We start from the raw sequence: 14,218 nt of genomic DNA on the forward strand, positions 1-14,218 counted from the left end.
GACACTTCCCTCCCTGGCAGACATTACACCCCCGTCCCTTCCTGAGGTGGTGTTGCCTCAAGCTTATATTAGTTTGTCAATTTAACAAAGAAATTAATATATACCAGGCTTGTTATGGACACTGCAAGTCTCTGACACTCCTCAAACCAAACGCACTGCTTCAGGTAGAATAAACAAATTTATTTAGTAAAAAGATAGATCTTAAGTGATTATAAGTTAAAGCTCAACGAGTCAGATTTGGTCAGATCAGCATTCTAAGCTGATCTCAACACTTTCAGTGCCCTTTACAAACTTAAAGATGTTTCTCACAACCTGTCTGAAGGGCTGGCTGGTTTGATCAGTGCTTCAATCGCTTTGGTCGTGATGTCTGTAGATGGAGGTGGGAGAGAGAGGAAGAGCATGGCAAATGTCTCTCCCTTTTATCATGTCCTTTCTTCCCTCTTGGCTTTGCCCCCCCCTTCAGAGTCAGGTGAGCATTACCTCATCGCAGCCCCAAACTGACGAAAGGGAGGGGGGTGACTCACTTGAGAGCCCAACAGATCCTTTGTTTCTCTGAGGCTGGACTGGGTTTGTCCCATACATGCCCTGATGAGGTGTGAACTTCCCCTCTGCTCTTGGAGAGTTTTTGCTTGGGCTTGCTTTAAGCCATGAGGACACATTTTCAGCCTCATAATTATATACATGAAATTACAACCTATAACATTACTATAACAACTATTACTATGACAACAATGCTCAGTGCATTATGAGCCTTCCGAAGACACCCGACATGACAAACTTTGCATTGAATACTACACAATCATATTATAAGGATGAACACGGGGGTGTTTGGTGTTCCCCCAAGGTACAGAGCGTGTCAGTCTCAGTTTGCATTAATCAGTGTTATGAAGGGCACAAACCTGTTGCCTCCATCTGGAATCTGTACACATTGCACAAGGTTAATTTCTACTTCTGTTGCATTCCTTAAACCTGTCCCTATCTTGGAAATCTGCAGAGCAGCGACGTGGGCCTCTGCCCACACTTTCGCAGAACATTATGCGATCACTGGAGATTCGGCCTCTGATGTCATCTTTGGCTCCCTAGTACTCTCTCTAGTAACAGACTCCACTCCCAAGCCCCAGCCCTCCATGGGTAATACTGCTGTGAAATCACCTATAGTAAAGCACCCATAGGGATACTACTTGAAGAAGAGGAATTTACCTTGTGTAGTAATAATGGTTCTTAGAGATGTCCCCCTATGGGTGCTCCACAACCTGTCCTCCTCCCCTCTACTTCAGAGTTCTCCATAAGGGGTTTTGCAGTAGAGAAGGAACTGAGGGGGGTTTGCCTGTGCACTGCTAGATAGCCTCAAGGCAGATCATGAGAGAGGAGAACACGAGTGGGCTGAAGGGACACTGCTACCTAAAATCTACTGTGGCGCTTCCTAAGGAGGACACATCTCAAAGAACCATTGTTACTGCATGAGGTAAGTAACTTTCTCTTGTGTCATACTACAGAGTCGGCAATGAATTATCCGCCGGTGATCATGCCTGAATGTGGCAAGATGCCTCTAGCAGAGGAACTGGAACCATAGAGATATAACTTGAACAAAATAGTGGCAGAGCATGTAGACCAACTCGAGTTACAGACTTTACTTTTCAAGCATGCGGATGCCTTTGCCAAACACAAACTTGACTGTGGATGTATGACCGTCATTATTGTTGTGGAAGGAGGAAATGTACCAGTCCCAAAACAATATCTTTACCCAGATCAAGCCAACAATACATAGACAAGACTATTAAGTCCTTTCTGACCCAGCAAGTTCTACATCTATGTACTTACTCTGCCAATTCCCCTATTTGGCCTGTTAAGAAACCAGATGGTTCCTGGCATCTAACCATTGATTAGGGATGCCTAAATCAGGTCACCTACTTGTGCCCCTACGGTGGGCAAGCTGCCAGATCTCATTAAGTCCTTTGATCCAGAGGCCACAGCGTTTACTTTTCTCAACATCAGCAATAACTTTTGGATGTTATACTGGCCAACGTTTCCTAGTACTGGTTTGTGTTTAGTTTTCAGGGGGTCCAATATTCCTGGAACCATTTATACCAGGGGTACAAAAATTCCCCTGCGTTATTTCATGCTCAAATTAGGCAGGTACTGTCACAATTTTCTAAACCAATAATGGTTCTATTCTAGTACGTAGATTCTGTCTAGTGACCCATCCCAAGAAGTAGTATCTTGAAAGGCTTGAGGAGCTCCTGCAGATCATAAAGAAAGTAGGCTTGAAGTGCAATCCTGCTAAGGCACAGTTAGTGGCCTCTCGTGTCTCTTTCTTAGGTCTCACCCTGACAAAATGGGGTAGAACCTTAGTGCAACAGAAAGTGGACACAATCCAAAAATTGCCTCAACTGAAGGATCCAGTGGCTTTAAGATCCTTTCTGGGTTTGACTGGGTACCACAGAGATTTCATTCCCAATTTTGCTTCCACTTAGGTACCTTGTACCAAGTGCTACAGAAGTGTGTTCAATGGGAATGGACTGAGCAATGCACAGAAGCAGTGTCCCCGTTGAAACAGGCCATTGTTATGGCTCCAGTGTTGATCACTCCAAATCCTCACACTTTATCAGCTGGAGCTGGCGGTGAATGTTAATGGGTTGGCAGTTGTGGCTTCACAAGAGAGGCATGGGAAAATCAGACCTGTGGCCTATGCCTCACATTTAATGTCACTAGTAGAGCTCAATATGACAATTGTGAAAAGTTACTTACTGGCCACTAATTGGGTCATACAACATTTTTCTTTCCTGATTAACCTCAGCCCAATCCTATTACACTCATCACACACTCCCTGTTAGAACACCATAGGTGTTACCAACTGACCTTCTGCACCAAGGACAGCCACGTATGTCTGGATACTGACCAATTGAGTTTAAGGGGGAAGGCGAAAAGGAAGCTTTTTCTACCATTGATTCAGTAGAAAGATTCCTTCAAAAGGTATCATTTCTTTGTAGATGGCTCTAGTTATTACAATCAAGAGAAACCTTATTTTGGGTTTGGGATCTATACCGTTCCACCTGAGGGAAAAGGAGAGCCTTAATGTAATTATATATATTTTTTCTTTCTAGACGAACACACGTTTACAGAGTTATCTGGAAAATGAATATTGTATCCCAAGCCATCACAACCTCTCTCCCTCGATAAAAATTTGCATTTTCTGTTTTATTTCTGTTCTCTTCAAGGATTCTGAATCTGGTATCTGTGTAAGGCCTCATGACTTCAGTATACTGTGATATTTTAACATTCCTACCTCTTTTGCCATGTTTCTCTATCCTTACTATTTTTAGAAGTCATTCCTTAAACCCAGCACAATATTCCAAAGCTCTCCAAAGGCTTGCTGTCAGTTCAGCTTCTTTTTACAGCTTATGTATTAGTTGGCTTTAGAACTACCCTTTCTCTTGATTTTTGAATAGTATTTTATCCAGTATATTTTAGTAGTACCTCAGCAGTAGGCTGTCAGTGGTTTTCAGTAAACTAATACGTAAGTGAGCTGACCTAGCTCTAAATAAGCATTTGTTTCTTATTGTTAATTTGCTTCCTTTTATTTATATATATAAAACACTGTTTACACTTTTTATTCTAGAGTGGCTAACAGCTGCCTGTACCTAGCTGACCATTGCAGGAGATGAAGATGCCCAGATGTTCTGATTTTACAGGGACAGTTCAATATTTGGTGCTTTGTCTTTTTAGGTGCCTATTGCCCGCCTAGCCGCCCGCCCGGGTCTTTGGTCATCCTAGGGGAGATGAGGAGGAGGCACATCCCTGCACCAGACCCAAGGCACAGCGCTCCCTAATGGGGGGGGAGGGGGAGAATGACACGCTGCCTCCCCCGTGCACTGAACTGGACGCTCTCTCAGCCCCACCCTTGCTGTAGCCCACAGGCGCCCTGCTTGCCAGGCCCTGCCCCACGCAATGACTTACCCAAGCTGCTCTGCGGAGCTTCCTTTGCACGTCGCCCTACTGCCGCCCGTTTCTTTTCTAGCATGGATTGGTTTCTGCAGCGGTCAGTCTTAGGCTCCAAGCAATAGCGAGGGCAGGGTTAACGCAAGCGCTGTCCGTGCATATACGTCACAAATCAGCGTCGTCAATGAGGGCGGGCTGTAATACTGGTCACCATGGCGACAACAGTTCCCTGCACGCCCCGAAGGCTTATCGCGAGGCGTGGGGCACTGCCTTTTGATTGGCTACCGTCTACTTTGCCTTTCTTGGAGGTCCCAATTGGACAGTCCTGCTGCCCGCCAACAAGCTCCAGCCAATCTTCCCTCTCGCTGTGGCTAAGCCCCGCCCGGGGACCTGAACGGGGAAGGGGAAGTAGCCAACCGCCATGTTAGTATAGGTTCTGTAGCCGCGCTGGAGCGGAGACCCCAGAAGAGCCCAGTCCCCCGAGCGCCTGACAGGGAGCAGGGCCGCCTCTCGGAGCCCGGCCCGGGACGCGGGGACAGCGGCAGCGGGGCCGGGTCCCCGCAAGGGCTGTAGCCGGCGGCGGGTCCCCGGGCGGGGGGCGGTGCTGCTGCCTCTTCTCCCGTGAACGATGCGGCACCAGCCGCTGGGCTGGGTCGGAGCTCGGCCGGCGGCGGCCCCTTGCTGTGTCCGGGCCGAGGCCGCTGGGCTTTGGGCCCCTCGCGGCGGCCGGGCGAGCGCAGGATGCTGAGAGCGGCCCCGCGCCCTGGTGCTGCTGCCGCGGGGAAAGGGCCCCCGCGGGGCTGAACGCGGACTCTCCCCTTCCTCTCCCGGGCTCTCGGCGCCTCCCCCGGGCCCTACCCGCCCCCGCCGAGTCACCGCCTCCCACAGGAGTAACAGCGGCGGTGGGTCTGCTCCTCCCCTCCGGCCGCGCCGAGCGGCGGAAGATGGCGTGGGTGCTGAAGATGGATGAAGTGATCGAGTCCGGGCTGGCGCACGACTTCGATGCCAGCCTCTCCGGCATTGGGCAGGAGCTGGGAGCCAGCGCCTACAGCATGAGGTACCCGCCCCGCTGCGCTCCCCGGCCCGTCGCGGCCAGGCAGGCCCCGCTCCGCAGTCAGTGTTGTACCTACCGCTGCTGCGGCGCTCCCGGTGACTGGCCACATGTTAGCGTATGCTGGGGTGGGGACGCGGACGGGCAGATGGCACCTTCTAGAGTAGCCCATGTTTGCAGAGACTAGTATAGGGTTGCTCTTGTGCAGCTTAGCTTTAAACGTTTCCAGGGATGGGACTTCTGTAACCTGGGAACATTCCCTATTAAGAAGTCTTTCCAAAGTGAAGTTTTAGATCTGTGGTCTACCGTAAATCTACCTTTCTTGGTTTTTTGCATCCTTCAGAGTGGTAGTCCGTCATGTTTCCCAGAATAGGTGTTACTCAGTTAAGCTGTTGTTTAGTGTTTCATTAACTGTCTTTTCCAGTTCCCTAATAACTTTTATTGCTCTTCAATGAGCTCTGTAATAGCATTTTTTTCAGCATAGTATCTAGTTGTACTTTTATTAGGTAGCTCATCTTTTACTTGATGATAGTGACTGTCTCTGTGCAACCTAAAATAGTGATGGCTTTTATTGTTTGTTTTTTCTACCAAGTCACTTTTCCAATTCATACCCAGTTTTACAGTCTGTTCTCATTAGGTATATTTCCCCATTATGGGCTTCTAGGTGTTGTTTTCCTCTGAAAGTGTTTAAGGTGCCCATCACGATGGCATCTGGGTGCACTTCAAATTTAAATGTTTATTTAGAATAAATAGGTTATATTGCATCTTCCCTCCTTTACTAGTAACACCAATCTAGCCAACCTTGAAGGGTAAAGATGGAGTAGTGGAAAACCAAGCCATAGGCTCAGTGCCAAGAGGTTCCAGAACTTGGTTGGGAAAGCTTAGACAGAGACAGATCTCATATTGGTCAGTAAAGGCAACCAGACGTGGACATGTATCCAATAAGACCTAATTTCAGAGGTGAGGGCCTCCTGTTGAGAATGCTGTCCTTCTGTGCACATCATCTTTGGACCAGACAAAGTATTTTGATAAAAACAGATTACGTACTGGTGCATATGTGATAACTGGATTTTATTCAGTTTAAGGTTTTGTCAGTTTAAGGTTTTTTCAAGTAACAAGTACCTTGAATTTAATCCACGATAGAATTGGTATTGAATACAGTATGTAAAGCACAGGTGTTTATATACTCTTGGTAGCTTACCCTAATCAGAAGGTGTGTGGCAAAACTGAACATTAGCTGAAGCTTCTGAGTGGTCTTCAAAGTCCAGGTATTCTAGTGTGTATACCTTTTAAGGTGATTTTCATTTAACTCACTTATCTGTACTTTTAACAAAAATTGCTATTTAAAGGTCTGCCAATCTGAAAAATTAGATACTTTTTTTTTTTTATCATCAAATTCACAGGTAGCTCCTTTCCGCTTGAGGTTGTTGGTATTTATTCACTCAGCTCTCCTGTGTAGTAGCCCATTTTTCTGTCAAGATCTGAGATGCTTCATTTCATGGGGATGAAGTTGTGTGCCAAGTGGTGCAGGGCCTGCAGCGCTTGCCTGAGCTGTTTTTGTAATAAATTATTTCTGTGAGGTCTATTTTCTTATTGTCCATCTGTTTATTTTTCTTAGTTAAATTATTTTTTTTAATCATTTATTTCCTGAAGCTTATTAGTTGTTTGGTTGCTCTTCTCTCAGGTATGTTTTTAAACACTTCTTATTCCCTGTAACCAGTCTGGCTAGCATTAACTCATTCTCCTTTTTCTTTATTTTTTAAGATTATTGTTCATGCTTCCTCTCAAACGTCAGCTGATTTTATATGCCCATTTTTTGGTGCATTTTCTTTGTTTTGTTTGAAAGAAAAGGTGGGTTATAGGTTTAAAAAACAGACTTTTGAGTAGTCATGTTAAAATGCGTTCTCTTCTGGTTCTTTGTATTATCTTTCTGAGGAATTCTGATCTGAGCGTTGTTTATGATGCCTCTCCTTCCATGCTTATAGATTTTAATGCTTCATATTGAATGGTATTGTTTCTTAGCTCCAGTACTGCTGCATCCTGTGAATCTATTCCTTACTATGCTAATGCTCCTCTTTTCCCAGCCACATCTTCCTTTGTGTTGGGTACCCATCCTTAGATTTTGCTGTTTATAGATGATATAAATCATGATCTCATAAGAAGTTATCACTCAAATAGTAGCCATAGCAGCAGCACTTAAAACATTTTTAAATTAAAAATGTGTGAGTTGTATGTAAGAATTTAAAGTCAATATTGCATATATTTTTAGGGTTTCAATAAAGCACAAACTAAGTATTTTTGGATAAACTATGGGCAAAAATATTAGCATTATTTTGCAATTTTCACCCGTAAGCATATGATCAAAGGAATTATCTAATTGTATTATTCTTTGGGTAAAGTTCAGAGTCAGTTACCCAAATATGCTGGGTTTTTAGGTACCAACAACAGATATGTTAGGTGTTGTACCTGCAGTAGGACATCGGGTATGATTTGGGTTAATGATGGTGACATAAATGGAAAAATAAAAGCAAGTGATGGAATGTAAAGAATGTGACCATATGAGTCTCATTCTGTTGTGCGTGTTTTCTTATGAGAAGTCCAATATTTCCTGTAATCTCTGGAAGGAAGTGACAGAAGAATGTATTCATCTTCTGAAAAATAGGCTTGCTATATAGAAGTAAGCCTCTAGATCATATGTCCATGCTCTGCACCTCTAAAGGAAGACTAGCATGGGCTTCCTGCCCCATTGCCAGTCTTCATTATATATTTGGTTTCAGAGTAACAGCCGTGTTAGTCTGTATTCGCAAAAAGAAAAGGAGTACTTGTGGCACCTTAGAGACTAGCAAATCTATTTGAGCATAAGCTTTACGAAAGCTTATGCTCAAATAGATTTGCTAGTCTCTAAGGTGCCACAAGTACTCCTTTTCTTTTTGCGAATACAGACGAAAGCTTATGCTCAAATAGATTTGCTAGTCTCTAAGGTGCCACAAGTACTCCTTTTCTTTTTGCGAATACAGACTAACACGGCTGTTACTCTGAAACCTGTCATTATGCAAGGCACTGCATTTAGCCGTATGGAGTGGAAATCTATCAACTGCATGAAAAAGCTTGTACAGCTATAGACAGACATCTTCCTTTCCAGCAAACAGATAGACATCGTACCAAAAGGACTGAAGGTAAATCCATTACAATCTGTATACCACACAGACTATGCTGACAGCTTGTGCCACCGCTCTCAAAGAAACTGCGGAACCACCTGATCAACATCCTCTATAGCAAACAGGGAAAGATAAAGAATGAGCTCTCAAAAATGGATACTCTCATAAAAAAACAATCTTCCACACGAACTTCCTCATGGCTGGACATTATATATTTGGTCACCTGAACACTATTTTTCTGTGTGGGGATTCTCACCCAAGTTGATGGTCAGTTTATGTCCATAAGTATAAGTTGTCAGCCAGTCCAGCATTTATCCAAATATAATAAATGTGGATGTCTATTGATCAATGACAGTAGGTTTTAAAGAGATGTTGTCAACCTGAAATTGACTAATTTTAAGAATTTCCAGGTTTTAATGATACTCTTTAAATAGTAGATCATGAAATTTAAAAATATATTTAAAACGTCTTTTTCTGATCATCTGTTTAAGCATCTTTTATGCTACAGAGAAACTGACTCTACATATGAAACAGTGACACTTGATATGTACCTAGTGCTGTTAAATGTGTACGTACACACACACACACCCCTGAACTGGGGGGCGGAATCAAATATTTTTTGTTAAGTTCTTTCAGTGATGATAATTTTGCCTGTTACAAGTAACTATACTAGGTATGATACTCTCACAGAAACATGACTTAACTGATTTTAAAGCAGGTCCTGTCAAAGTTCATGACCAAAACCAGTATAGTTCTGCAGCCCTATGAAAACTGCATAACCTCTGTAAATGCTTAATAGTCTGAAAGAGGGATAATGTAATCCAGAAGTAAAAAATTTGGTTCTTTTGGGGTAAATGAGGTATTTTTTTGTTGTTGGGTTTTTCTGTTTTTTTTTTTTATAAGGTATCAGGTAGTGAAGGCTGTGTCAAGAGAGAAAATGTTTATCTAAGAAACTACTCACTGTTTCTGTGGTGGAATGAGAATTTTTTTCTTTCCATATCATAAGAGCCTTGAGCCTTCATTTAAATTAAATCAGAGTACTAATATAGTTTTTTTTCATGTTTTATACTTAGTTTTTTCATAACTGGCTAATTCTGTTTAAAAACTGCAGTTTTCAGTATCCATAACTTACCTGCCAAAATATGGCCTACCATTTGGGGATTTGTATATTTAAACGCTTTAACTGAGAGCCAACTATAGCCATTAACAGTGGGCTAGAAAAAGAAATCACGTAAATTCATGTGGGAAGTGTAATGCTTGTCAGTTAAATTGCTACTATTCAAAACTTTGTGTGTGGTAGAGAAACTAAGGTTTTGTCTACCTTTGGAAATTTACCAGAACAGATATTCTGAAATAGTTACTTTGCTATAAACCCCATGTGCAGATCTTTATTCTAGAAATGGATTACGCTAAATCAGGAAAAAGTACTCTTACTCTGGAACAAGAGTCTTCACACCAGAGTTTATACCAAAATAACTATTCTGGTACAGCTATTTCAGTGTATTTCCAATTGTAGACAAGCCCTTAAAGGATCTGTTCATCTTGACTTTGCTGCAGCTTGGGAAAGTTAGGAGTGGCCTTGGGGTTGGAACTGGGTCTCTTCTTGGGAATAAGAACCAAAACAAAGAATGGAGGTTGGGGAGCTTAAATTAACAGTCATTCTTTCACCCTGACGGTATCTGAGGGAGCTCCTTACAGCCTGGGGTGTTGGAGATTTGTGGAACTTCAAAAATAATCTATTCCCTTGCTAAGCAGAGGCCTTGCAATTGAACAAGATCCATGGACGCTAGCTGGCTAGGACTCCCAGTCCAATTCCCCACTAATGGTGTGTGTGTGTTTGGATCTCACAGTGGGGGGTCCACCCTCCCCTTGTCGGTTATGTTGGTGTCTGACTGATATGTTTGACTCATAGCTCTTTAGATGCCTGATAAACTTTTCAAGCTCTGCACTAACAAAATAAAAAATATAGGCAAGTGATTCAGTCCACTCTTCTCCTATGTATTTGCAGGCACTGTTACTTTTGACAGATCAAATTACTGTTTAATATAGTTCCTATAACATTACATCTCTTTCTAAACAATCTTGAATCTTTGTCCAGACTTGTATAGTTACTTACACCAAGTTTTCTAAGTCAGCAATTCTCAAGCTTTAGCAACCCGAGGACCCCCATTTTGATTTTAAATTTTTCGAGGACCCTCAAGCCCCTCACTAATCCCCAGGCCCCGCCCCCATTCTGCCCCTTCCCCCAAGGCTCCACCCCATCTGTCCCTCTTCCCCTTTCTTTCCACCCCCTTGCCCAGTGCACCCTGTCCCCACTTCTCCCCCTCCCACCCGGCGCCTCCTGCGTGCCTCTGAACAGCTGTTCCCCAGCATGCAGGAGGCGTGGGGGTGGGGGGAGTTGATCAGTGTGGCCCACGGACCCCAGTTTGAGAAACAACTTTTGCACTTCTTTTCTTTAAATATTATTTTTTGTGTTTGGCTGTTTTCTTCCACATACAAATGTAAAGCACAATTTATATGAATATAACCTTATTTTTATTGTGGTAGAGCCGAAAAGTCCTGCTCCAATTAGGATTGCAGTTTCGTTATACTGGGTGCTGGCAAAACATAGACACAATCCATGTCCTGAAGAACTTACGATCTAAAAATGTATAGTATAAAAATGTCATACATAAAACAATATGCATTACATATTACAAATACCTTTTTTATAGAATGATAAATTTGTTTACATCTTTTGTTCTGTTGTACATTTTTATTTATGGTAAAGACCCCTGTGTTCTAGATCAGTGGTGTCCAACCTTTTCAGCCTGATGGCTGAACACATTTCTAAAAGGCCCAGGAGACACAGCTAGTACTTTAAGACAGATTCTGTTGAGCTTGCCTAGCTAGCTCCTATGCCTCCCTCCTTACAACCCCTGATGAAAGGTGTGTGTGGGGAGCAGAGTGGCTGTTGCATACTGCTTTTCAGTATCCCCAGATGGCATTGATCCCATGACCATAACCAGCTGGCACAAGTTGGGGCAGCCAACTGGTTTCTCTAACCTGTGCTGAGATGGGCAGAGAACGAGGGAGATTTAACTGGTGGCTCATTCTCAGATTCTCCTTGCTCCTTTTCTTGGGTTGCTGTGGGTTGTATGAGAAAGGGGAGCCATCCTTTGCTAGGTGCTCTCCTTGGCTCAGGCTCATAGCCAGTTGAGTTTCCATCCTGCTGTCTCTGAAGCTCCCGCAGCCTGTCAGGGAAGAAGGCAGTGGAGTAGCCAGTGTTATTGTCCTCTCCTCTATAATGCAGCAGGGGACTTTCTCAGCAGCTGCTACAGGGAAGGGCTAGGGGCTGCTTACTCTGAGTGCTCCCAACCCTCATCAGAGCTGTTCCTTGGGCTGCAGGGAAAGAAGCTTTGGGAGGATTTGGGGATGTGATGCTTTCTACCTCCTTCTCGTAGTTATGTGGCTGATTCAAGCACTTATTTTAACATTGCAGAGCTTGGCTGTGGGAGCACAAGTTTTACCTTATCAAATACTCATTAATACATACATTCACCCTCAGAAGTCACAATTTAGAGCCCCAAAGGCCACAAGTGACCTCTGGACTACAAGCTGGATATCAATGCACTGCATACTACATAAAAAGTGATACTTGAAAAGATGATTTGATCTAAAACACAAAATTAAGAGTGGTCAGCTATAAAGAGTCACTTTTGATGATAAAATTCTTGATAAAATGATTTTTTGTTTATATAAATATGACAACTCCCCAATTGCTCTGTGGCCTTGGCAGACAGTTGTTTTCTTCACAGAGGAAGTAGTTCAAAAGGGATTTGTATTTGGAAAGGGAGGTGACCTTGTGGACCATGCAAGGAAGACGTTTCCAGGTGTAGGGCTGGCATAGAAGAAGATAGAGGTCACTGTGGGAAGGATGTGAAGACAAAATTGTCTGAAGCATAAAGTTGGGCATTGTTTGCTTGAAGCAAATATTCAAGTTCTTTGGAGCTCAGCCATTCTGATTTTCTCTATTGGAGAATAGGCACATTAATAAAAAGTGGTATTATATATATAAAAAAACCTCCACATTTTTAAGGTGGTAAAATCTTGCACTCAAAAGTTAGAAGATTGATGCTATGGCTTACTGTTCTGACATTTATATTTGCCTGTGTAAAGATCAGTCTTCATTCCTGATACTAAAAGAATTGGTACTACATATAAGCAATGAGTTAAATGCAAATATTCAGTAGAAGGGGGATGAAAAGAGTAAGGAAGGACTTCAATAGCTCAGACATAGGTGAGAGGTTTATTGCAGGAGTGGGTGGGTGAGATTCTGTGGCCTGCATTGTGCAGGAGGTCAGACTAGATGATCATAATGGTCCCTTCTGACCTTAATATCTATGAATCTATGTCAGAATTAAGGTTGCCTGTAAAATGAGAGTTTTCTTGGCAAAAAGTAGAGATTATGACTGCCACCTGTGTGAAAAGTGTAGAGTGTCCAGAGTGGTTAAAAAAACGTATGCTTTTTATTGAAATCAGATTTTTTGTTTTATTTTCTTTAAAAAATAAGCTTGTTTAAAATTAAATTTGAAATTTTGACTTAGGTGCTAAGCTTATGGTAATGTATAAATAAAAATATGTTGAATTAAGGTAAGAAACCTAGAAGAGGATAATAAAGTGAACTTGAAACCTGTAATAGATGGGTGTAGGGTCAAACATGTACATAGTCCAAGAATAAAACAAATTTTTGAAATTGTAAAATACTTCTGCAAGTCACTTTGCTTCTGCTTCACTGAAGACAGGGGGAGGATCAAAACTAATTCTCCCCAATGATGCAAGATGGAATTCAGAGGTTGACTATTTTGAGCTGTTTATTAAAAACTTGCCTATGCAGATGAAAATTTGTGAAGAAAAGCAGGGCAAAATAGACGGAACTATAGCAGCCAAAAGTAATCAATGTAAGACTGAACATAAGAGTACAGAGAAATGTAGAAGATATGCTAAATATACTGAAACCTGTTTCTGTAGCCTTGGACAAATTGCAGAAAGATAGTTGATCTATTGCTGATGCTGTTGAAATTTGGAAAGACCTTCAAGCAACACTGCAGGATATCCAACAACAAATTTAAATTTTGCAGTCAGTGAGCAAGCAGATGGAGCAAGCATTTATTCCACCTAATTTTCTTGCTAGTATGCACAACACAAAGTACCAGGGTAGATGCCTAACAGCCAAAGAGGAAGATACTGTCATAGATCTGGGCATCTTATAGTCATCCATCCATCCATCCATCTTGCCATCCATAATAAATACCAGGGGTGGAAGGGACCAGTGTTCAAGCAGTACATGTTTACTACTGAAGTTCTAAATTGTATTTAGAAATACATTGTATCCTGGTTAGCAAAAAGCATAAAACTTAGTGTGAAGTTAGTTAAATTTAATTGCAAAGCAAGGTTTTAATGATTAACAAATGAGAATGAACTTTTCTTTAGAAAAATTAAAAAGTGCAAATGTAAAAAGAGATTAAAAATGAAGGCTTATATCAAGGTTTCTGCTTGCCGGTTTAAATCATTATTATAATTGGCAATTTAAATCACTTTGATTTAAACCAGTCCATCCTAAAAGCTTTAGCAATTTTTTTTTTTTTTTTAGCCAGACTCTTACAAATTGTAACTGAGGTTTTCTGGTCTATGAAGTTATGGATTCTTTCCATGTGGGCATGGTTTCCAACCCCGTCTCTGCGTTAAATAAAACCTGTGGGAATATTCAGTCATAAAAACTGTGAGTAGTAAATAGCATTGCTTCCTCAATTATTGTGGAGAAAAATTTGAATAGCAGCTAGCCTTAAAGGCGATTTGTAAAGCTAAAACAAAAACAATTCATGCATGGATGCATACTGAATGCCATCACTAACCAGAGTATGGAAGGCTTATACAAGGACATTAATTTAATTTACCTTGGGGGGGGTGGGAGAAGGAGCTTCCTTCTACGTATCTTCTGTGTTTTGTTTTTAAAGCTAAGCTATTAACCTACATCTGTACTGTCTGGCTGCTGGAGGCATTCAGTTTGTATTTTCTGGGCTTAACTAAA

The 14,218-nt window shown here is 42.2% G+C and overlaps 1 protein-coding gene and 1 long non-coding RNA gene across 9 annotated transcripts in view; one reads left to right on the forward strand and one right to left on the reverse strand.

Annotated features, from left to right (window-relative positions):
• LOC125631773 (uncharacterized) overlaps positions 1-4,262 on the reverse strand; it is a 40,936-nt gene extending 36,674 nt beyond the window's left edge. For 2 of the 4 annotated variants that reach the window (XR_007355056.2, XR_007355057.2), the window contains exon 1: positions 3,958-4,262. This is a non-coding gene — a long non-coding RNA (uncharacterized LOC125631773). The remainder of the gene's footprint in view (positions 1-3,957) is intronic. The other 2 variants (XR_012667166.1, XR_012667165.1) reach the window with 1 other exon arrangement.
• Positions 4,263-4,402: 140 nt separating this feature from the next.
• Positions 4,403-14,218, forward strand: part of UBP1 (upstream binding protein 1) — a 60,674-nt gene continuing 50,858 nt past the window's right edge. For 2 of the 5 annotated variants that reach the window (XR_007355045.2, XR_007355046.2), the window contains exon 1: positions 4,403-4,996. Coding sequence is in view for 2 of the 5 variants with exons in the window: in XM_048838950.2 (XP_048694907.1) it covers positions 4,884-4,996 (113 nt within the window). In the remaining 3 variants the exon portion in view is untranslated. Of the gene's footprint in view, positions 4,997-13,796; positions 13,910-14,218 lie in introns of those variants that run through there. The other 3 variants (XM_048838950.2, XM_048838951.2, XM_048838952.2) reach the window with 3 other exon arrangements.

This window comes from Caretta caretta, chromosome 2 (assembly GCF_965140235.1).
Source record: "Caretta caretta isolate rCarCar2 chromosome 2, rCarCar1.hap1, whole genome shotgun sequence".
Taxonomy (NCBI): Eukaryota; Metazoa; Chordata; order Testudines; family Cheloniidae; genus Caretta; species Caretta caretta.